This window comes from Hypomesus transpacificus, chromosome 10 (genome assembly GCF_021917145.1).
Source record: "Hypomesus transpacificus isolate Combined female chromosome 10, fHypTra1, whole genome shotgun sequence".
In the NCBI taxonomy this organism is placed as follows: domain Eukaryota; kingdom Metazoa; phylum Chordata; class Actinopteri; order Osmeriformes; family Osmeridae; genus Hypomesus; species Hypomesus transpacificus.
In genome coordinates, this window is record NC_061069.1 from 10,026,941 (window position 1) to 10,051,482 (window position 24,542).

General features: G+C 47.4%; 1 protein-coding gene and 1 non-coding gene across 2 annotated transcripts; one reads left to right on the forward strand and one right to left on the reverse strand.

Moving 5' to 3' along the window:
- Nucleotides 1-10,764: 10,764 nt before the first annotated feature.
- trnaa-agc lies at nt 10,765-10,837 on the reverse strand. Its single transcript has one exon. It is a non-coding gene; the product is annotated as a tRNA-Ala (tRNA).
- Nucleotides 10,838-11,072: 235 nt separating this feature from the next.
- hapln4 (hyaluronan and proteoglycan link protein 4) lies at nt 11,073-16,279 on the forward strand. The gene is made up of 5 exons (XM_047028464.1): nt 11,073-11,298; nt 12,086-12,206; nt 12,710-13,072; nt 13,329-13,631; nt 15,042-16,279. Exons 1-5 carry the CDS (start codon nt 11,290-11,292, stop codon nt 15,413-15,415), a joined length of 1,170 nt encoding a protein of 389 aa, XP_046884420.1. The 5' UTR covers nt 11,073-11,289; the 3' UTR covers nt 15,416-16,279.
- The last annotated feature ends 8,263 nt before the right edge of the window (nt 16,280-24,542 follow it).

Here is a 24,542-nt window from a genome sequence, read left to right on the forward strand (position 1 = left end):
AGCAGACGCTCTTATCCAGAGCGACTTACAGGAAGTACAGGGAAATTCTCCCAGAGGCAAGTAAGGTGAAGTGCCATGCCCAAGGACACAACGTCATTTGGCACAGCCAGGAATCGAACCAGCGACCTTTTGATTACTAGCCCGATTCCCTAACCGCTCAGCCATCTGACTCAGTAGGTATGGAAAACCCATTTCTGCATTAACTACATAGGGTCTTCTGCTCATTTCAGTCAGTTTGAACTCAAGGATTACACTCATAATATCCGAGGCGAGGAGATGAGGGGATGAGGAGAGGAAGGAAGGTGACAGGAGAGGGAGGCAGGGGAAGAGAGGGGAGAGGAGTGGGGAGCAATCCATACATTTTTCTATAAAACAGGGAACAAAACAATTGAGTGGTGTTCGTTCAGCTGCAGCTCTTAACCTCAGAGCGATCTGATCGGCCAGTGAGGCTCAGCCTGTGTTGTGGTTGGCAAAACACCTCAGTCAACATTAGCCCTCACCGGGCGCTCCCAGCCAAACACACTGTCACAGAGCTGTCATGTTGCCAGTCCTTCCGCCACACTCATAAATGGAGATGCTTGTTTAATAACAGGTACACCAGGCTGGGGCGGTTTTTGTTAAGCTCATTTCTGTGTAATGTTTTCAGATAGTTCTTCCCCTCCCTCCCTCTCTCCCTCCCTCCTGCCTGAGTGATGTCACTGTATTGTTTTTTCTGTGTGGGTACCCAGTAAGCTTTGCCCCTCCCTGTCAATTGTTCTGTTATAAAAGGAAACTCAATGAATCCTAGCTGGATTTGGCAAGCGTGTTTTCTGTCGCACAACACATCAATATAGTTGTTTCAGGTTCCCTCACAACCAATTACAGCCAGTGGTCTTTCTGATTAAATATTGTTATTGGGTAATGCAACACACGACTCACTGCCTGACAACTGAACACAGAAACATTTCATCTCAGTGTAGACCCTGAATCTGTAAATCCTGTAAATCTGTAAAGATTTAAATTGGAATAAACGTAAAGATAGCGTATGCCAGAGATTAGTTTTAACAGACACTCAGAGGTAACAAGTGCATATGCTGGAAATACCGTTTTTTTAAATAGTAGGTGTGAAAGCGTGAGTACTTTGTGCTCATATAGGAAAATACTTTGCATCCTGAGGTTACCATGTGACCCCCCATGAGACCACTCAATACACCCACGACAGGTAATTGAGAAGACAGAACAGCAAGCGTTTTCGAAACAGAGATAAATGTGTTATAGAGTAGCCCTGGGTAACCTACATCATCAATACCTAAAAGGTCCTCATCTAACAGCACACATATGGGTCAGCATGAGCTACACACACACACACACACACACACACACACACACACACACACACACACACACACACACACACACACTAATCCATTCCCACTCAGCAGCTTTTGTCCTGCTGATGTATGGCAACACTGAACTGTCTGCTTGCACATGCTCTCTCCCTCTCCCTCTCCCTCTCCCTCTCCCTCTCCCTCTCCCTCTCCCTCTCCCTCTCCCCCTCCCCCTCCCCCTCCCCCTCCCTCTCTCTCTCTCCCCCCCTCTCTCCCCCTCCCTCTCCCTCTCCCTCTCCCCCTCCCTCTCTCCCTCTCTCTCTCTCCCCCCCTCTCTCCCCCTCCCTCTCCCTCTCTCTCTCCCCCTCCCCCTCCCTCTCTCTCTCCCCCCCTCTCTCCCTCTCTCTAACACTGTTTGACAGACACATGTGGACTTCCAGAGCAGCCTTGTCCATGATGAGAGCCACTAGGGACGTTCCCTGCCCCCCGTCTGCAGACGTCTGCTCAGCCTGGCCCCCAGAGAGCTCTGCCTCAGCTGCATATAGCACACAGGCTAAACAGACATAGGCAGATTCAGGCAGGCAGGGTTAGACAGCATCAATAACTGTAGGAGTGAGGAGAGCAATACTGGAGGATGGAGACTTGGAATGAAGGCCTATGTGAACTCTACATGGGCCTTTTCTTCATTTCCATAACATCATTCCTTTATCGCTGCTTACATTTCAATTTGTTATATGTCGTATACAAAAAACTTTGGTAGTTCGAGGGGTAAATTAAACTTTTCAGACGTAACTGTGCGGATGATAATATATATTGTTATAGGATGAAAAATTTATAGTTTCAAATTATTCCGATGTTTATGTGCTGTGTATTTTTTTCCGACACATTGCAACAACAAGAAAAGATGGAGGATGCGGGCATCGATCCCGCTACCTCTCGCATGCTAAGCGAGCGCTCTACCATTCGAGCTAAAGCTGGGGAACAATCGCCTGTTTGAGGGGGGAAGAAGGGGGAGAAGGGAGGGGGAAGAAAAAAGGAGGAAAAAGGGAGAAAAAAGGAGGAAAAAGGGAGAAGAAGAGGAAAAAGAGAGAAAAGGGGAAAGTTGAAAGTCCCCATTCATAGTTTAAACATGTTTAACCCGTTACGTTTTAAGACAATTCGAAAAAACACCCGAAATTATGAATTTTACAGTGTTTGGGGAAGACGTAGAATGGAACCGAAGGTCCGCGGTTCGCGTCCCACCTACGGCACCTTTGACTATTTCTAATAAACACACACACTTGAGTCTCCAAGTGTGTATGTTATCAAAATGTAACAATATAAGATAGATGGAGATACGTTGCTAATTTAGTGTAATTTCAAAACCATTTGTATCCACTAGTGCATTATTTATATTTTATAGGGTTATCTATTGTACACTATTTGCCTTTATTTGTATTCACTCCACACAGGAGTACTGTTTTTGGTTAGTTTTAATTAGATCTATCTCTCTATCCATCCATCTATCTATCTCTCAAACTGTGTGGCTTCTGAGCTTTGTGTGCTCTTATCTGAAGCTCTGTCTTTTTGGTTTCTGCACTTACCATATCAACACTTGCATGATCCATATATTAAATATTTTAAAACAATGTGCGCAAGCAAGCGTAAAGTTAGTCACTTTTTGCTGCTCTTACTTCTTGCAGACTTGCCGTATTTGGTTAGAAAGAGTAGTGATTGGGAAATAACGACGGACTGACCAACAAATAGTTGATAAATAGAAACATTTATCCACAATTGTAAAAATATAAATATGAACAACAACAACTAATTTAAACTATATATATATATATATATACAGGCAAATGATATGCTAAATTACAATATTTACACAATGAAAACTATATACACAATGGAAATCTAAGCATAAACTATATCTAAACAATGAAAACGATATACACACGGGAAATCTAAGCATTAACTATATCTAAACAATGAAAACTATATACAAAGGCCCAAAGAATTATTTATTTTTTTGCTCCTCTAGCCACTGCTCTCTGGACAGAGTCTCTGCAGAGGGGCAGTAAACAGTCCCCTTATACTGGCTGTGGCCAGTCTCTGCCGTTCTGTTCTGGCCACACCTCCAGCATTTGTTGGCCTCCACTCTCCTCTGGTGGGCACGGGGAGCTGGACCAGGAGCAGGACGAAGCTGGGGAAGGTGGGTGGTGCAGGAAGAGGGTGGGACAAAACGCAGGGCTTGGGGGACCATCAATGGAGAGGGGGCAGAGGGTGCCCTCATACCAGGGGCTCGGGAGACAAACACCACAGTGGGGACGGCAGCAGGGCGAGGGGCAATGATGGTAGGGCGGGGCATGATAGGGATGGGAGTGGGGGCTCCAAGGGCGGCTGAAGGGCCAGGGAAGAGCTGCCTCTGGGCTGCCAGCCTGGGTCGGACCGCTGGAGGTGGTGCTGTGGCTGCATATGTTGCCCGCCTCTTGGTCTTTGCCTGCCCTGCTGTGCTCTGCGGCAGGTGGTAGGTGTGGGATGCTCCCTGGGGTTGAGGTGGAGCAACAGCAGGGCGGACGTTGGCAGGCGGGAGAGGCTCGGTAGCCACAGACAGAGGACCTGGCAAGTTTATGCCCTGCTGCAGCACAGCCAGATCCTGCCTCTTCACCCTCCGGTTGTACCACTGGGAGAGGGTCGACTGGTTCACCTCCACCAGCTGCAGGGTGGTGCCCTGCATGATGGCCCCATTGCCCAGGATGAGCTGCCGGACCTTGCGGTAGTCCTGCAGGATCAGAGTCCACCTGGACATGCTGCTCTTCCCCTGCTTCCTGGGACTCTTATGGATGTCCGAGAGCCGGACAAAGATGGCCTCCACAAGGCGGCAGCAGTCTGGCCACTGAGCAGGCGAACCAGTGGACCCCAGGACACACCTCTCCACACTCTCCACACCTGGCGTGAACTCCACCTTTTTTTTGTGGCGGAACCTTCCCTTTATCAGCCTGTCCAGATGCCGCGCAGCAAACACGACCCTCTGCTTGTCGTAATCCAGCAGGTCTTGCCACAGCCCCACAATGTTGCTGACCTAAGAAGGAAAGAAAACATATATTTTATATGTTTATATATTATAAATATATAAACAAATATCTGTTGTACAATGAATGTCTTGCTGACCTGCTGGTTATCGAGGGTCATGTTGGTCTGATGCCTCAGCTCCACTAAGCACTCTGCCAGTCTATCCACCCGATCCATGCCTGGCATGCCATGCTCGTCCACAGCCTGAAACATTGAACAATTTCACATTAGCGCTGAACACCTCATGGCAAAGGTATGTTATATTGACTGCTGCTGCTGTGTGTTTTATTTGTTTGCTGTCAATTACTGTGTGTTGTTCCTAATAATGAATTGCGCTTGTATTCAGACACTTTCCTAACTACTGAACTTGTTAGTTTCTATGAATGACAGTTAATTACTAGTAGAAAGTTAACATACCAGCTGTTCTTCAGGCACCTGTGAGGAGGCACCTGGGACACAAGGCTGGGTTATGGGGGGAGGCAGGGTGGTAGCTACAGGCATGGGGGTGACAGGCAGAGTGGTGGTGGTGACAGGTAGGATGGAGGTGGTTAGAGACAAGGTGGTGGAAGGCAGGGTGGAGGAGGTGAGTGGCAGGGTGTTAGAAGGCAGGGTGGAGGAGGTGAGGGGCACGGTGGGGACCACAGGCAGGGTGGTGGAAGGCAGGGTGGAGGAGGTGAGGGGCAGGGTGGGGACCACAGGCAGGGTGGTGGAAGGCAGGGCGGAAGACGGGAGGTCTTCCGAAACACTACCAATAGTGAGGTCCTGTTCGTCATCCTCAAACCCTTCATCCGCCTGTTCCTCCTCTGTGGCGTGGTCCTCCAGCAGTTGGTCTGTCTCCTCAGAGTCGGGGTCCATGTCCTGCAAGGGCTGCCCTGTCTGCCTAAGCAGGTAGTTCACCCCAAGCAACTCTCCTGAACATGAACAACAATGCAATGCTAATGAGTATTAAAAAACAGATATGGAACTTACCATGATGCATAAATACTGAGCTCTCAACAACATCATTATTTCTATTCATATTTGCCCTGAGACTTACCGGTGTACTTTCTCGGCGGGATGAAGGAGGGGACATACTTCCTTCCAAACACCTTCAGGCTGTTGCTGTTGACGGACTCCAGCACGTCCCCCGCGTACGTCAACAGCGCCATGCGCTTGGTGGTGATGGAGGCCGCTGCCCGGTTCTGGTTCCACCTGTTCAGGCCTTCCAGGAGGTACAGCTGGAAGTTGAGCAGGTTTGCACTCGTTCCTAAAAAAAAAGAGAGAACGTGAACAATGATTAATAAGGCTATTTGAATATAATTTCATTATTAAGAATAATGTTTAGATGAAGATCTACACCAACCTGGAATAAACCTGTTCAGGTGGCAGTGGAAGGACTCCAAGGAGGTGGAGCCTCTTGCACACCTGTATGTGGTCAGCTGGATCCCCTCCCTGGTGGAACTGCCTGTCTCAGTGTACAGGAGTACACCTGGCACATCCTGGATGCACTTCACGTGCCTCTTCTGGGTGCGCCAGATGTGCTCCATCTTAGGCTGGTCCAGCAGCGGAACCCCGAGCAGGTCTCTCCCCTTCTCCCCCATCAGCTCCTGCAGCAGCTGCTCAATGCGGAGGACCGTGGCGTCCACTCCACGTGTCCTCCGCCTGCAGAACTGGGACAGCTCAGCCTTGGTGATGGCCTTGTCCACCATGTCACTGGTGATGAGGGGCACACCCTCCCTTTTGAGCTGCTCCCTCTTCACCCTTCGCAGTAGGGCTACGTCTGCTGCGTCCCACTCGAACAGGCACACAGACAGGCGGCTCATGAAGAGGGGGTACAGGGCATGGGCATCGGTGGTGCATCCCACGGCCAGCCGTCGCATAAAATGCCAGATGTCCAGCCTTATTTTCAGGTCAGGCCACCCACCAAACCTGGCCTGAAGCTTGGTCTCCCCCTCCTCTGAGCAGCAGCCACAGTCCACATAGAGCAGGACCGGGGGAGCTGCACCTGCCTGGGTGTACCTCTCAATGAGGCCAGAGACCATCGGGTCCAGCCCCGGTCCCTCCTGGGCAGTCAGGACACTGATGAGGACCTGGCCGATCTCATTCCCCACCGAGGTCACCCAGAATGCAGTGCCCTTTGCTGCACCAGCCAGCTTCTTTGTCATCTGAAATGACAAAATTCACACAAAAAACTTCATGAGAGGTTTCAAAAGAAAGTCTGTTAAATAAACACAGAAGTGTATTTATTTATTCATGTATTACTGCAGTCTAATCAAAGGCATGGATGTGTGTGTGTATGTGTGCTTGTAAGAATACAAATCATTGAGGTTTCATGTTTTCATTGTGTTGTACATAATTTACACTATGGATTTTCTTCATCCTATTACCTTTTTGGTGGAGTCCATCTTCAAAATGTTACCAAAGGTTGACGTGATGGACGCCTTTATATGGTCCATCCGGCTGATGATGTCCCTGCCGTACACCGACAGCACCCACCGGCTGGTTGGGACATCGAGGGGCTGTGGAGGTTCCTGGCAGGTCACTGGGAAGAGGCTGGGCTGGTCAACGAAGGCCGCACACTCCCCCAAGTAGTCGGCCAGGCGGTCCAACCACTCCTCCCCATGGTTCTCCCGCAGCTGCTTCACCAGGCACGCCGGGCTATTGCCGAGGGTCCGTTCCCGCAACATGCGGATGACCCGTATGTCACAAGCATACCTTGAAGAAAAGACAGATAAGTTTCAAGAACTTGTTCAATTATGTAAGGACCTGCAGCAGGCATTATCAGAAAATGATTGTAGATTTTTAACTCACAAGCGTGTCAGGATCATCCTGAACTTCCTCCTGTGAGGCAGGTCCAGCTGGTCCAGGACAGCCTGACTGGTTGCCAGATGGGTCAGGCGACACACAGTGCACCTGAGTGTCTCCGTCACCATCAGGTAGTAGCGGTCCACGTCCAGGACCTTACGCACCCTCTTGTGCACACCATACCCCGTCAGCTGCTTCCCACAGGTTTGGCAGACTACCCTCACTTTCCACAAGTGATAGGGCATCCATACCAAGAGCCTGTGGGCAAAAAAGCGGTCCGGTGTTGGAGCCTGGTGGTATATCAGGGCAGAGGCTGGTGGCTCATACCAGAGCTTCAAGTTCAAACGCAGCTTGCCAGACTGAAAAAGGGTGGACGCAATCCACCGTTGGTCCTGAACTGGGATCGTCTCCTTCATTCTGACAGGAAGCCAGAAGTCAGGAGTTGGACCAGGAGCAGGGCCAGGAGCAGCAAGCTCATCCTCATCATGCACATCCTGTTACAAAACAAGAGAAATAAATATATTTATAAAAACAGAATAGCCCAATCATATGAGAACAACCTCATCTTATAAAACTAAAACAGTTCCAAGAACACAACACTTACAGCAGCCATTGCAGGGCTGGTGCTGGTCTCTGAGACAACAGTGCTGAGGCTGGAAGCTGTGCTGGGCCTCACAGAGGTCATCGCAGGGCTGGAGCGAGAAGTTGTCCTCATGGAGGCTTTGTAGGGGGTGGATGGGGGCTTTGAGAGCGGTGATTCCGTCCTCACAAAAGCCACGGCAGGGCTTGATGGTGTTCTGGGCCTCACAGAGGCCATAGGGGAACCGAAGCCAGGTGGGGGGGTCCTCACAGAGGCCGTAGGGGAACCAAAGCCAGGTGGGGTGGTCCTCACAGAGGCTGTAGGGGAACCAAAGCCAGGTGGGGTGGTCCTCACAGAGGCCATGGGTGAGCTGGCAGTGGCCTGGGTGTCTCCTGTCATGGTGGGTGGACTGGACAGAGGCTGGGAGAAGGATGGGGGGAAGCATTTGTAAAAAGTAGAAATCAATGGACTCAAATCAAGCTCTTAAGATGTAGGTTTGCTCATATTAACCTATAAATATGTATTATATTATATTTACATATAATCATATTTACCTTTGCTTTCCTAACCACATTCACATTTGGCTTTGCAGCAGCGCCATGTGAGCCTCCAAATCGTGGTTTAGAAAACTGTGGTGACAATTAGAGCATTTATCAAAGGAATACATTGTAAACCTGAAATGCTCTTCCATTTTGCCATCATCATATGTAATCAGTGGTTGTCCATATTTGAAAGCTTGTATGACAATAATATTGAAATACTCACCATGGACAAATTCAGTGTGGGCCGTGCTGGGACATGGGCTGAGGCAGAGGCTGAGGCCATTCCCAGTGGAGGAGGGGCAGAGGCAGAGGCTGAGGTAGAGGCTGTTCCCAGTGGGGGAGGGGCAGCACAGGTAGAGGTCTCTGCCACAGTTTGCCCAGTGGTTGGCTGTATTAAGGACAGAGAGATCCATGTCAGACATCACATTACTGAGCACATCACATAGTGATTCTTTTAGTGTTTTGGTGTCAAGAAGTCTCATTCACATTACCTTTGGGTTGTGAAAGCCACAAGCACACTGCTGTGTCCCACCAAACAGCATTCTTTGACCCCCTGACTGTAACGGGCACTTCTCAATCTGTTCCAAATAAAACAAACACTTTTTTAACGAAAACAACCCAATAGAAATGGAGCGTTTTGACATATCTTCTATTGGTGACTAAACATGACATTGACACTGAAGTTGCTGTTCATTATGTTTATCAAGGTCCCATACTGTGACTGGTATTTCTGGCAATTCAGTCATCTTTTATAGGCCATCAGAATTTTTTTTCTGTGATCTTTTGCTCATTTTATATACCTTTTGAAAGAGGTCATACCACCTCTTCTGTCTTGGGGCTGGCCTGTTGCCTGCATCAGCAGGCCAAACCCCAGAGCTGGCAAACCTCCTCAAACGGGACATCCATTCCCCATCCCCCATTCCTTTGTGGCTCTTTGAACTCGACATCTAATAGGTAAAAGGAGCGATTTTTACACTAGTACAATAACATGTATTTATTGTTATAATTAGCTTTTTAACATTTCAAATATTTAGCTGGCTACTATTTCCAGAAGAATATGTTTGTACTTGTTCTGGGTCACTTTATTACCACAAGTGAAAAAGTTATATTTATTTCGTTTTGTCCCCAGTGACATATATTATATATAACAGGTTAAATATTGCTTTTGCTAGTCGGAATAACATCTGTCGCTACAGTAACCTATTAGTAATCCCTTATAAAAGTAGCTAGCTAAATGACAGCAATACTACCTGAGGAAATCTACTAACTAGCCTACATGACAAACTCTGAAATGACAAACTCTAATATTCGTGATATTACTTGTCATTGACCCGATGAATGCTAACATGTATTGAAATGTCAAACGGAAAATTATTTTGATTAGCTATGTATGTATTTACCTTTGCGGTGCGCGGTACTACAGACAACTTGAAAGAGCGTATCCTTCAATGAATGAACTGACGCGACTACTGTCACTCATCTCACAACTTCGGCGGGGGTCAACCTCGGCGGGGGTCTCTGGGGTCGTGGACGCCGTTGCTACGGCTCAGCTCGGCGTGACGTAATTGGAGATGTACGTGTTCCGATTGGCGCAATCGGACTGACGCAATTGGACAGTGAGAATCCGATTGGCCCTCGAACCTTGAACCGAGGTAGCTAATTGGTCGCGATAGCCAGTCGAATGTGCTCCGGGTGCCGCTAATCCCCCAGTGGAGCCAATAGCATACCTAATATCACAATGACCATCAGGGGTCAGTAAATTCTTTGTATTTTATTAGAATGAATGCATAATCAAGAAAGACACGTCAATTAAAATAAAATTACAATATAAAAAATGACAAAAAACAAGAACATTCAAATACATGAGTATACTATGTAGTTATTTGTATTATTTCAAATTATTGTTATTTCAATTTGTTATATGTTGTGCACAAAACTTTGTTAGTTTGAGGGGTAAATTAAACTTTTTGGATGTAACTGTGCTGATGATAATATATATTGTTATAATAATTAAGATGAAAAATTAATAGATTTACATTTTTTCGGTGTTTGTTTATGTACTGTATTAGCCTGGCTGCCAGCCCAACTTAGCCCTGCCCACCAAAAAAAAATTTGGGTCGGGAAGTTGGGTCTGGGGAACCTCGGTTGGGGAAAAACTATGTCCGAACAGGAGCTGTTCGGACCAATGAAATTGTCAGGGCGGGCTTTATACAATGATGGACAGATGATCACCAATAACGTAAATCAACCACGTCACTAAAGAGCGCTTGGGTTGAATTGGTTTTCAACAAACAACATATTACGTTGCTATGATTGGTTGTAGGTCTATCCAATTGAGCGAAGAGGCATTTGTTTTATGACTTCGGTTGAAACACGCCGCATACTCACAGGCCAACGGAGAGTTCTCAGACTCTTATTCTGAATAGAATTATGAGTATGACAACATCAGGCTAGAACTGTATATATTTTTCCGACACATTGCAACAAGAAGAAAAGATGGAGGATGCGGGCATCGATCCCGCTACCTCTCGCATGCTAAGCGAGCGCTCTACCATTTGAGCTAATCCCCCGGTGGAGCAAACGTCATACCTAATATCAAACTGAACATAGGGGTCAGTAAATTATTCGTATTTTACCTGAATGAATGCGTAATCAAGAAAGACACGTCAATGAAAATAAATTACAATATAAAAACTGACAAAAACAAGAACATTCAAATACATGAGTATACTATGTAGTTATTTGTACACTGGGCTATATCATGATTTGCTCGTAGCTCTGTATAACTGTGAACGGGTTTCCCACGTCATTATGCTGAAAATGAGGTACGTGGGACTCGTCCCACTTTCCTGAAGATTCAGTCCGTCAGCAGTTCTCCTGCATTGCCATAATCAAACAGCAATCGGACAAGAAACGGCTACCGCAGTAGAGAGGGATCCGAGTCAACTACTGCACCACTGGCCCATCCGAAGCACACAGTTTACGACGGCACATCTAACTTCGTCCAGAAAGTATTGTATTTATGATGATGGTAAGTTATCATGTGATCTAGTGGTTTGGTTCCTTGTGTCATGCGCACTTTTTACTGCATTGGATGTCATTGTGGATTGTTTAGCCTTAATAACAATGTATCCTGCAGGCAGCACAGTTGCGCATGTAGATTAAACCTGCATCATTTTGATCGTGCGTTCGAATTTCAAAGAACTCTAATGAAGAGTGTCATCACAACATATGCTCTGCTTTTGCAGTTTGTCCTGCAGCATTGTAATATATTTTTTGATTGCGTAACAAAAAAGATTTCTTCTGCAAGATGCTGTATACGACGTTCATGACTTTGTACTGAAATTCCAGAAACAGCCTATAAGCCTACTTATCCAATGTGTATCAATGTGTAGGCTACTGTGCAGACAACCAGTACGACTGCAAAATATTTGATCCGGTGATGATACTACATATACTGATATATACATATACTTGACCTTACATTTCTACCTACCGTATATGCATATTATTTTATGATATCCAGCCAAATACTTTTTTGTTTAGCTTTTCATCACCATCATCTCATCTCCCCTCACTGTTGCAACCTACTGACAAGAAATGCCTTAACTCAAATCCCCTCCACTGACTCCACACCCCTGCCCCAAACCCCCTCGTATGAGCAACCCTGTTCACACAGCCAGCATGAAACCATTTCAGCATTTATTTCCATGAGTGTTTATGTGAAACCTAAAGTAGGCATGCCACTGGAAGATTCCAGGTTCCAGGGGACCCTTATGAATACACCCCCCACCTGTGTCCCTGCCCCCCCCCTATAGATGTTCACCAAAGCCCCGGTCCTGACCACGGGGATAGTGGCTTTCACCTGTCTACTCGCCACCCTGTCCGTGACCTCCCTCCCAGCAGAGAAAGGGAGGAGGAGGGTGGTCCACGTCCTCGGTAAGATCTCGTCTTCTCTTCCAACTCACAGCGTTCTTAACAAGCTGAAAGATCGCTTTCCAATCACACACATTCTGCATCTCTGGAGAAAAATAAGTTTTATCCCGCAGAGAGAAACTATAAAAAAAGAGCAGCTGTTATGTTTGCTAAAGCTAAAATGTACTGCCAAGAATGAGATCTCCTTCAGAAATATAGATGATAGAAATATGTTAGCGACTCCTTCAGCTTGGCTGCATCACTCTCTTGTGTTGTTTGGTTAATGGCTAGGTCCTTAGAAGCAGAGCACGAAAAACACACACACACACACAAAGTCTTAAGCACAGCCTGTGTGCCAGTAAACACAAACCAGACCTCCTGGGTCCAATAGGTGGGCGTAGGTACTGCAGTGGAAACACTGTACCTGGCTCCATTTTGTCTTCGCTTAAGTAGCTAACTCCACACGTACGAAGTCCGTTATTTTGCAGTGACTCAAACTCACACCAACCACTCCTCCCTCCCGGTAGAGGACGAGACGGGGGCTGTGATCGTGCAGACGGCTCCCGGTAAGGTGATCAGTCACCGCGGGGGCTCCATCACCCTGCCCTGCCGGTTCCACCACGAGCCCGAGAACTCCGACCCGGACCGTGTCCGCATCAAGTGGACCAAGGTGACGGACGCGCTGCAGTTCGTGGACGTGTTTGTGGCGCTGGGCCGCCAGCAGAGGGCGTTCGGGGGCTACCTGGGACGGGTTTCCCTGGAGCAGGCGGGCCCGGAGGACGCCTCCGTGGTCGTCCACAACGTCACGTTGGACGACTACGGGCGCTACGAGTGCGAGGTGACCAACGACATGGAGGACGACACGGGATTCGTTAACCTCGACCTTGAAGGTGAGACGGACATCCGAGGACGAAATCATGACCTGCTTTAGGAAGCGGACATGCTTATTGTTACCCAGCATTCGCATAACAACAGGTGTCATAGTAAATACGACAGACATGTATGTAAATATAAAAGTACACTTGCAGGGGGAAACAAAGTACACTCATAAAAGAACAAGTTTAGAGCGAGTTTAACTGAGGCATTATTTAGGCTGAACAAAACGAAGCAGGCGATAGTGACCCAGCGCCCCCTGTGTCCCTCTAGGCGTGGTGTTTCCCTACTACACTCCAGTGGGGCGCTACAAGCTCAACTACCTGCAGGCAGAGGAGGCGTGCAGAGGGCAGGATGCCATCCTGGCCTCCCATTCCCAGCTGCACAAGGCCTGGCTGGAGGGGCTGGACTGGTGCAACGCCGGCTGGCTGGAGGATGGCTCGGTCCAGTACCCCATCTCCCACCCCCGGGACGAGTGCGGCAGGAAGGACAACCCTGCGGGGGTCCGTAACTACGGTTACAGACACAAGGAGGACGAGCGCTACGACGCCTTCTGCTTCACCTCCAACCTTAACGGTGAGTGTGTGTGTGTGTCTGTGCCTCTGTGCCGCCATTGCCTAGAGTCCGTTCCTCTCTCCTCTCCGCTGCTTCCTTCCTCTGCAGTGATCTGACGTCAAATTAAAGTACGTCCTAAAGGTTTTAAGTGGTCTCTCCCTACCTGTTAATGATCAGAGCTGTGGAGATGAAGGCGAAGAGAACAGGTGAATGTTCTGTGTTTGGGGGGGGGGGGGAGGGCGGGGGGGGGGGGAGGGCGGGGTAGCCTCGGTACTGTCTTCCACAGGGGACGTCCTCAGATCTCTTCCTGTGATCTAGCAGGCTTAAGGCCCTAGGATTCAGATCAGACTGTTTATTCTGCCCAATGAACAGGGCCACAGGGTCACCAGGCTGCTCTTTCATCTTGGGCCTCTTTGATTCCCATCACACCCACACAACAGGGTGACAGTGTGGGAGACCTGGAACCCGCCTGCGGCCTTCTGCAGACTTCATGATGAAACCAAACTAAAGTTGAAGAATCCTCAGAAAAGGGTGAAGTTTCGAGGGCACAGCAGTATTCTGCACAGGGCCTTGACAGAATAAAACATCTCCTACAGGGGAATTTAAATCCTTTCATTCTGTCAAACATGATTTACAGCCAGGAGTCTGTGAAAGTTATTGTGGGCAATGGCGACTAGTGAAAGAATAATTATTTTGTATGCATTCCTCGAAACAAAATAATCCCTTTGTTCTTTAGAAAACAAAAATGGAATTCCTATGAACATGAAAGCTGGTCTGAGGTGAACAGACTGTATGTATGGAGGGAGAGCAGAACGCCCATCCTCACCACCGTGAGGTAATTCATGTGGACAGTTTGGCCTATGACTGGAGCTTCAGGAACGATTGTGGCCGATACTGTTACACACCATCTGGAGGACATTTACAGAGTGTTCCTTTGGGAAATATGAGACAATGTTCTTCCCTAACAGGCAGAAGTAGCGTAAACAAACAGTGAATCGATAGCCAAGCGCTGGAGTTCTCTGCTGCTGACTCTGGTTCCCTGGATCTAGGTTCTCAGAACACAGTTCACTTCAGGTCAAATTGCAAGACCATTTTTGTCCCCCCGGGGGCGAGATTAAAGTATAAATGGAAGCGTTTTAGAGTCATTTTAGCCAGAAAGGCCGTCAATGGGTAAAGTATTGCTTTCGATTTGGAGCTGGAGCGTTTGCCTGCGCTGAATGGATGTTGGCTTGATTGAGTATTCTGTCCACACGCGAGGCTCAGGAGAAGGCTCAGACCCAGCCTAGTCTGGGCAGAGAGCCTGGGCGGAGAGACCCCTTCCCTCGGGGCTCCTGCAGTCTCAGGTAGCTCTCTCCTCTCTCTCCTTTATCCCTCATCCCCTGCTCTCTCTCTCTCTCTCCCTCCCCCACCCCTCCTCTCTCCCTGCTCCAGGCAAGGTTTACTTCCTAAAGCGCTTTAAGAAGGTGAATTACGCCGAGGCTGTGAAGGCTTGCCTGCGCGACGGCTCGTCCGTGGCCAAGGTGGGGCATCTGTACGCCGCCTGGAAGCTCCAGCTGCTGGATCGCTGCGAGGCCGGCTGGCTGGAGGACGGCAGCATCCGGTACCCCATAGTAAACCCCCGCTCCCGCTGTGGCGGAGCCCAGCCCGGCGTCCGTAACCTGGGCTTCCCCGATAAGAAGTTCCGCCTCTACGGGGTCTTTTGCTTCCGCAAGAACAAAGAGGGTGAGGACCCCAGGCCCACAAGGCTCCCGCCGCTGAGGAGCGGCAGCAACGACCTCCCCGTGAACACAACCAGGTCCATCTAGAGCGGAGAGGCTAGGCACAAAACCAACACAGCAACTCAATCCATGGCTTCTTTCGAAAACGCATACTGACGAGACTAATTCTTGAGATTTGCCAGGGAGAAGCGTGGCGGTGTTAAATCAGAGGTGATGTCTTGTTTCTGTCTTCTGGTAAATGGGGTGTCAGACAGTCCGTCATCGTAGGAGCGAGAGAGTCTCTGCTATCATCGCTGGCTACCACAAGCTTAAATACAACTGATTAGAACCCAGGCACATCCGGTTAGAAAGCCGTTTATTACTTTCCTGGTTCATCACATTGTGTGCCTGTGTGTGTGTGTGTTCGCCTTACACAGTGTGTTTTGTCCCTGTGGGTTTGAGGGAAAAAAAGAGAGTTTTCTAGTGATAAAAGAGAAATAAAATACTCTGAACAACCAGAGAGACATTAATTAGCAGCCAGCACAGACAAACAGGCAGGCAGGCAAGCAGGCAGATAGAGGAGTGGCTGTTTAAAATACGCCGTCAGAGGTCTGATCAAGACAGACATAATTAGCTACAAACCCAATTCATGCTCATGCAGCCCACTGTAGTGTCAGGGACCAGCATGAGATTTGGCAGAGAATGGCATGGCTTTTCACCCGACCAATGAAGCCTCATCCATTTGGTTGCCAGGTTTGACCCGTAACCCCCCTCCTCAACATGCATGTAGAAGAGTTACAACATTGGCATAGATTACCAGAATACAAAAAGCTTAAAATTGGAGAATATTACTCTTGCCCTTTGCTTTCTCCCCAGCCGGCTCTACTAAGCTGGCTCTCCTAAGCCGGCTCTCTTACATTAGCCTGAGTCCAGCCAGCATGTTCTGTGGGACTGCAGGCTGAGATACCTGAACTAAGTCAGTGTTTCCCACAGATTAGAAAGCTATATGTGGCGGGGGGGGGGGGGGGGTCGAAATAATTCACAAAATCAACAACAACAAACAAATAATTTCTGCATATGCAGGTAGCGACGCTGCATACAGGGTGCTAAATAACTTTTTAACAGGTCAGCTCCATGACGCCGGGTAAGGAGCTAGCTCTTGAAACTTCTCACCAAAAGAACGAAGGGGAACCTTCGATTAAGACATGTCCGTCGGTACCTAGCGAAAAGTAGCCTCAACTTTCCTAGACATTTAGCTACGGCACTAATGCTGAAGGCTCGCTGATGTAGCTGTCGGTCTCACTAGAACGGCGTATGCATCGTTGCTAACGTGTGCTGACGTAGTGACTGTGTGTGTATGTGAGAAAGACGCGTGCGTGAAAGAGACGGAGGGAGAGCAGGGAAAGGAAATGCAGCTGAACGAATACGCTGCGTGTTTTTACCTAAATAGCGATTAAAAAAAATGTTTTACGAAACGCAATGTGTGGCGGCCGGTGTTGATTCTGTGGCGCACCGCCACAAATTAGTCTATGTGTGGGAAACACTGTAAGTTCTCTTTAGATAGGCTACTTGCTCAATCTTCAAGCTGCTTGTTCACCTTCTGAGCTATGCAACCATAGTTATCTGTTCTGCACTCCTTGTTCTATTACCACAGAGCACAATTTTACCCAGTGGACGCGATGCCATTGTCTTGATTTATGAATGTATGAGGAGAAAGGGATTCTTTAAGAGAACCTTCTGAGGTGGGGAATGAAGCCTTGACAATACAGGTGATTAAATATGTGATGCTATTAGAAATTAACTTGTCTCTGCCTCTTCATTACCTACACTCTTCACCTTTTGCTAGATTTTTGTCAAAAGTTTTTTATTGAATTTTTTTGGGGCTGCGACAGGGAGGCACAGACAGGACAAGTGTCACAGAAGTGACCACGCCGTTGCCATGGCAACAGCCGCGAGCCGGCTTGAGGTCGCCGAAAAGTAGCGAAGTCTCATGATGGAGTGATTATTGCTAAGTGATGAGAGCCACAGAAACTGAAAGCGCCGATGATTAGAATAAGACATTCTGTCCAGCGACAGCACAGGGGTCTGTTAAGGCAGGAGGGGGGGCAGGGGGGGGGGGGGGGGGGGGGGGGGGGGGGGGGGGGGGTGCTGGAGGAGAGAGGGAGGGACGAGTAAGCTATGTGGTAGAAGGTGGTGAAGAGATGGAAGAACATCTCGGACTTCAAGCTCAGGACCTGCGAATGGATGAAAATTGTATTTTCATTTCAGCAGACCTCTTCTTTCCCGGGCACGAAATGAAATTAGGTGACCCAATAACAGTTGGGTCGCCTCCCCAGCACCCCCCCCCCCCCCCCCCCCCCCCCCCCCCGAGAGTAAACTGGGGTACAGACGGCCACTCTCGCTTTCATTCGAGTCTCATTTATCAGCCTCTGCAAGAGGGGTCAGGGGTCGGGCTTGTAGTACACAGGCCTGAGAGGACGAGGGTCAGCTGGAAGATCTGAACCAGCGGAGCGGCCAGAGCTGAATCTGAATCCCTGCCTGTCCAGACGGACAGTCTCTCTCTCCCCATCTGCCCCCTCAGCTCCCTGACAACTATGTCTATATACTGTGGCTGTATACACAGCTTGGCTCTGATGGCACAGGGTGTTGCAGCGGCAAAAAAAATCTTCTTTAACACAGCCCTGCTGCGCTCGCTAATGATTCCAGAGACAAACAAACTTGGATAAATAGATTTGACTCTCAATATAGCATGCCTGCAGCCAGAGGGCTGTTTGCTAGAGTAGTTCAGAGTAGTTCACTGCTACAGTAGTTCGTTTTATACTTTGAAGTTGTAGAATACAATAACTATAGAAGATACATTTTTGTTATTACAGAGAGAGTACTTAAAAAAACAACTACAAAAGGTACTTGTAAATACCAGGACTGAATTCAAGGTATCCTATCAGTTCCAATGTGATACCCAACACTCATAAACAACTTCACAAATCACACCTTTTCCCCAAACAACTTGCCTAAATACGTTATTCACCGTTTGCAGGGCATTGAGTAATTTACTAATAAAATGCCGGATGTACGTGCTCTGTATTAGAAACAGTTGGTTTCTGGAAAGACTAATTGGCAAAAATTGCAGAAGGTTTCCCTGGAGCGCGGCCATTTAAATATTCAGCTCTGCTGAGGTAATTGAAAGTGTTTACCACCTAATGAAGCGTTTTGTGGATAATGAATGTGAGCCTGCGAAGGCCTTGTCGACCACGCCTGCAGTGCAGTTGAAAAGAAGGTTCCTCAGTGTTTACCCAGACCACTTCACCCCCCGCACCCACCCCTCCACCCTCTCTTCCCTCCCTCCTCTCTCCCCCTCCTCCCTCTCCCTCCCTCCTTTCTCCCCTCCCTCCTCTTTCCCCTCCCTCCTCTCTCTCTCTCTCCCTCCCTCCTCCCTCCCTCCTCTCTCCCCTCCCTCCTCTCCCTCCCTCCTCTCTCCCCTCCCTCCTCTCTCTCTCTCCCTCCCTCCTCTCTCCCCTCCCTCCTCTCTCCCCTCTCCTCTCAGACCCAGTCCTGCTGTTGGGATGCGATTGAAAGCAGCTACAGCCCCTGATCTAGAGTGAGAACACGCTAGTCTCACTGGGCTGTTTCAGCAATCCCAGATTGGGTCGACAAAGAGTAGTGGGAGGTTAATGAAACAATTCAAACCTTTTTTCTGCAGGAATGAGGCAGCGTGCGCGTGTGGGAAAGGTAGAAAAGACAGCAGAAACACCAAGGCAATGAAGTGAAGTAGCGGGAGGGACACAGGACTGGAGAGTGCTTGTGAGGGGGCGAGGGTGTGAGAGAGAGAAAAACAAAGGGATCGCAAAGAAGTGAGGGGAGTGTGATAAAGTACCTCATCTGAGTCGAGGGCTGCAGGTCCTCTGCAGGAATAAGGAACAAGATTGGTTGGCAAGAGAGCTATTGTGTTCCTATTGGAAAACAAAAGGATTAGGAATCTCCAAGGGTCCACGACTGACCCAGAGACCAATCCTCCTCACCCATCACACCCATCACCTCACAGTGACAACACTTGTGTGTGTGGGGGGGGACCCTTTGTTTGCCTGCTAGGGATAATAAGAAACTAGTACTAAACTACTACTAAAATAGTAATAGTACATTTATGACCATACTGGAGCTGTGCTCCGTTGACACACCCAAATGTGACTTGTTAGTTGAAGTTTAATGCTATTAAAAGCACCAGCTTTGGTCTGCTAGGCGTATTCTATATATGACTCTGTAAAACACCTCACCTGCCCTGCTCTACTAGGCCTATAGACATTTTGCAGTCCCATGCATTTACCGAGTAATAACTAAAACCGTCGCCACAATTAAATAAATGCAATCGTCACATGTATTAGTCAAACTTTAATGACTCAAAAGGCATTCATATTTAGCAAGTTTCGTACATCTTGGTGCACATTGGAGCTCAACCCCCGAAAGATCCCCGCAAAAAATCCCCTTTTGCTTTAGCCTACTCACGATTCACAGATGTCCTCTGGAAAAACGCTGAAACACCGAAACACCATTCGGTCATCGTCCTCACTGAAGGCAGCAATCCTCACCTAGAATTTGAACCCGAATACGGCGACCTTCAATTAGCAATAGTCTTTACAAGGCCTCGAAGAACGCGTTAAATATAGGTATTTTCCGAAAACAAAAACTCTCTAGGAAATAGCTAACAACACTATACATCCGTTTTTATGAGTTTATTCTTTTCGTTTTTGTCTCTCCGCACCAACATCGATCAACCTTTTTTCCTCCGTGTTTTGTCTCTTCCCATGGCTTGGCGTTGGTAGCAGGGAAATTTGAACACACCTTAACAAATTAGGCTACCTCATTGGTCACAACTTAACAAGATAGACTACCAAGATATACATTTAGAATTTAGGCCTTTTGGCCTATAATCATACATAAAATAAACGGTGTGACATATTCTGACGACAGCTATCAGGTCCAGATGTGAAGAAAAGTTTTGAAACTTTTTTTTTTTTTTTTTTGAAAGTTTCTTTCAAATTTAGTTTTTTTTTTACTTTCTTTCAAATTTTGTTTATCAAAACTTTCTATCAAATTTGGTTTTTCACAACTTTCTTTCGAATTTTGTTTTTCAAAACTTCCCACTCGACCTTCCACACCTCAAGTACAACCACTATCAGTTACCCTTACTGAAAGCTAGCTGGGTAGCCTACAGGCCAGGATTTACAGAACATACATTTTAGGGGGTGGTCATTTCTGGGTTGGGCCTTGCCAGGAATTGCACCCCCTGCTAACTTTGACTAGGAAAGTGCGAGATGCCTGAAACCTACCAACATTTGTTTTTCACAACTTTCTTTCAAAAATTCTAAACTTTCTTTAAAGAAATGGTGGACTTTCTACAATATTCTTTCAAACTGATGACACCTATCAAAATATGTGGCCTCTTGTGCCAAGACACAGACCCCCGGCAAAATGTTACTATTGGCCGACATCTCAAGAACTACCACTAGCAGTTATTAAACTTAATACCTCATTGCTTTTACCAAGGTACTGAGGGAACAGCCGTTCACCCGGCAGCTGAAAACGATTGCAGAGAAAAGACAAGTGGCTGCTTCCATCCTCACCAAGCCCTCTCTCTACCCGCTTCAGACCCCTGAAAATCCAGTTGTCGGGAGATACGGTTAACTGCTTTAATGAAGTCAGATTTCCGGATAATCCGTCACGGTCGTGCGACAAAGCTTCGCCGGTCGCGCACGTATACGGCTTGGAGAACTGAAGAGAGCCAGCAGACGTAATAAAAGACCGGGTTCAAACTGACGTTTCGTTGGCTTTGCTTCTTACACTCCTCTAAAAGCTATTAGAGGGGCTGATGCTGCACCATCTGCACAAACATCATTATCGTTGTAAATGCAGTTGAAGCGGCAAAGCTTAGAGGGCTGGGCCCATTCATCAGACAGGGCTGTGGAGCGTGAGATAAATGGACTTCAGAAGCATATTAACCTCTTGATTGGGACAAGCTGTGTGCAATGGTGGTGGACAGAGTCTGGGCCTCTCTTGTAATCTATATCCGCCTTGTAAAAAGCTGAAGATGCAGATTCGAGATTTATATCTCCCAACTTTGGCTGAGTCATTAGTGAGCTTTGGTGGGAAGATGTCAACGAGCCCCGTAGATTTGGTCATGCTTGCCAAATGAGCATTACAATGACACAAGACGAGAGAAAAAAACTGTTATCATGCTTTTAGATCCCTGATCTTCCAAGACTCTCTTTCATGGATCCCAATCAGGTTATGCAACATCAAGGCCCTGTCACTGTTGACAACAGATTATGGATGAGGAGAAAACACTGCAGGAAAACTTTAAACCTCTCTGGTTAGGAGCATTTTTACATATATAGTCATTTAGCAGACGCTCTTATCCAGAGCGACTTACAGTAAGTACAGAGACATTCCCCCCGAGGCAAGTAGGGTGAAGTGCCTTGCCCAAGGACACAACTTTCATTTGGCATGGCTAGGAATCAAACCAGCAACCTTCTGATTACTAGCCCGACTCCCTCACCGCTCAGCCATCTGACTCCCCAGCATACAACAAAATCCTGGTCGTTTATTTGATGAGCATGTAGCTGTCAGTATGGTAGTCTGGGCCCCAAAACACAAGCACTGGTAGCAGATTCCAATCATTCTTTCCTTAATCTGTGATCGTTTGCAGTGTGCTTGTTGTTGTTGTGCTGCTGGAAAAGAGGAAAGCTGAAGGTCGTGTTCAGGTTCTGCATCAAGGAAACGACTTAACCGACAGGTTTAATGAGCAGGCTGTCTGTCCTTGGAACCTCCGCAGCCTAGCAAACACCACACTGAGAAGAGAGACATTGTCAAGAAAAAAAGAGAGAAAAAATCCTTTCTATTAAAAGAAAACAACCAGGGAGTGTAGACGTCCACGATGTTAAAATACAATGATGTTACGGCAGAGTGAAAGATTGAAGAGGCCGCGTTGCAGAGCTGAGAGATGATTGTGAACTTGTGCAACAAAGTTGGATGTCTTTGTGACAGGGTCGGTTATCTGTTTTTGGTTTAATGAGGACCGGCAGTTATTGAACGAGTGAGCAAAGTGGGGAATCTGCTCAAGCGAAATCAGTCTGTGGGTCTCTGAAAGGTACGACGGACGTGCTTCGTGGACTCATCTGTTATTCTCTCTCATCTTACCCTCCCCCTCCTTCCCGCCTTTTCCTCTTACTCCTCTCTTTCTCATTCTTTTTCTCTCTTTCCTCTTTCTATTCTGGCTACGTTGCTTCCCTTCTACCTTTCTCCCCTCTCTTTCTTTCTTCCCGTTTGTCCTCTCTCTCTCCATTTGTCTCTCCCTCTCTTACGAGCGCCGGCCCACTTGCCCTTTTCAGCTTTGGAGACGTGAAACAGACTGAACACAAATTTGTTCAGAATAGAAATTAAACTACAGCAGTTCTGGTAAGCAGCATCAATACCTCTGCACTTTAAATAATCCTCCAGGCTTTCAAAAAACACATCTCTCTCTCCACATAAGGTCAGAGATGCGCACAATGTTGTCTATGCCCTGGAAAAAATCAATACAGCACCACCAAAACAGAGCAACCTTGATTTTAACATAATGAGAAGAAATGGGATGCTCTTGGCTGGAGGGAAACACAAACTGAGGTGGGATTTATATGCAGCCTGAAGGTGAAGATGTTTCACGGATAAACAGTAGAAGAAACATGAATAAAATGTCTTAAATGAAACAAACCCCCTCAAAGGCCTGTTTCCTTCAATTGTCATTATATGAACAGGGTATTTCATTAAAATGTAAGGGTTTAACTGTAGTGTTATGTTGTGGCCGTGGATGTTTTCCTGTATTTTCTTGACAAAGTCACAAAGGCAGAAGACAGGGATTCTGGCAGCAATATACGCTGTGATTTGTACAGGCTTTGATACAAATAGGTCTTTCTAATGGCCGGGCCTCTTCAAGAACAGAAAATAGCATTGTTTTGTGCATCTTCATGTCTGTTTTCATCCAATCAGGTGATCAACCTGCGATTATAAAGTAATCATAACCCACTAAACACAACGCCTACAAAATTCACAGCCACACAACTGGGTTACAGATCCAATCAAAGGTTTTTAATGATCAATTGTCTTGTAAAGAATATAATACGTTGACAGAACGGGAATTCATAAGAACATCAATAAATACACACAAAAACTTCAGGACCAGATTCACACAGAGAGTCAGTGAGCGTGTGTCTGTCTGGCTGTCTATCTGTCTGTTTATCTGTCTGTCTGTTTATCTGTCTGTCTGTCTTGTGTGAATATGGTCCATAGAATCTAAGCAACAAACACACAACCAGAGTTCAAAGAAAAACAAAAGTCCCACAGAATATTTACATCACAGAGAGAACAGCATCGATGACGGTTGTGGATCAGTTAGGTTCAGCACTGTCTAGCTTGTGTAGAAAAACTACATAGAGAGGTGATACAGTAAAGACTGGTAGTTTGCAAATAGCTATGAATCCTTTCTCATGTCGGAGTCTAAACAAACACAAACACACACAATGGCAAAGGCCCTTTGGAGCAGTTAAAAACCGTTTACAGGTAAACTAAGTAAGTCTCAGACCCTGGGTCTGTCTGTCTCGTGTCTGTAAGGGGAGAATCTAAACTCTCTGATGCTAGTGTGCAGATTACGTCTCAATTTACGGTTTGTGGGGCGGAGAGCTGCTGTGAAGCAATCTGTCCACTTCTGAGTCTCTTGACCGAAAGAGAGAAAGAGACAAGAGGTAGAGTGAGGGCGAGATAGAGACGGAGAGAGAGACAGAGCTTGCAGAGGATAATCAGCAGAGACCAGCTAATGGACACTTCCCATACAGATCCATGCTATCTTAGCTATCCCACCCACCAGCTGATACAAACCCAAGACAAACCAACTAATAAATCAATAAGAACGGTCACCCCTAGTCTTATCACTTTGTCATTGTCAGAAGGTTAAGCTGGGAGAAGCGAGGCTTTGCTTCAGCCAGCTTACGGCGTCAACCCAACAGCAAAGTCTCATTTATGACTCACGTCCCCAGCAGTGATGAGCCATGACCAGCTTGTGGCAACTCTGTCTCCCCAGACAGAGACCTGACACTGAGGGTGGCGCGGGCAGAACGCCGCGGTCTCTCTCGGGCCCCAGCGGACCTGTCAGTGATGGATGTGTGGCACCGGCGCGGAGGGGCCAGGAATAGACCCGAGGACCAGTGCT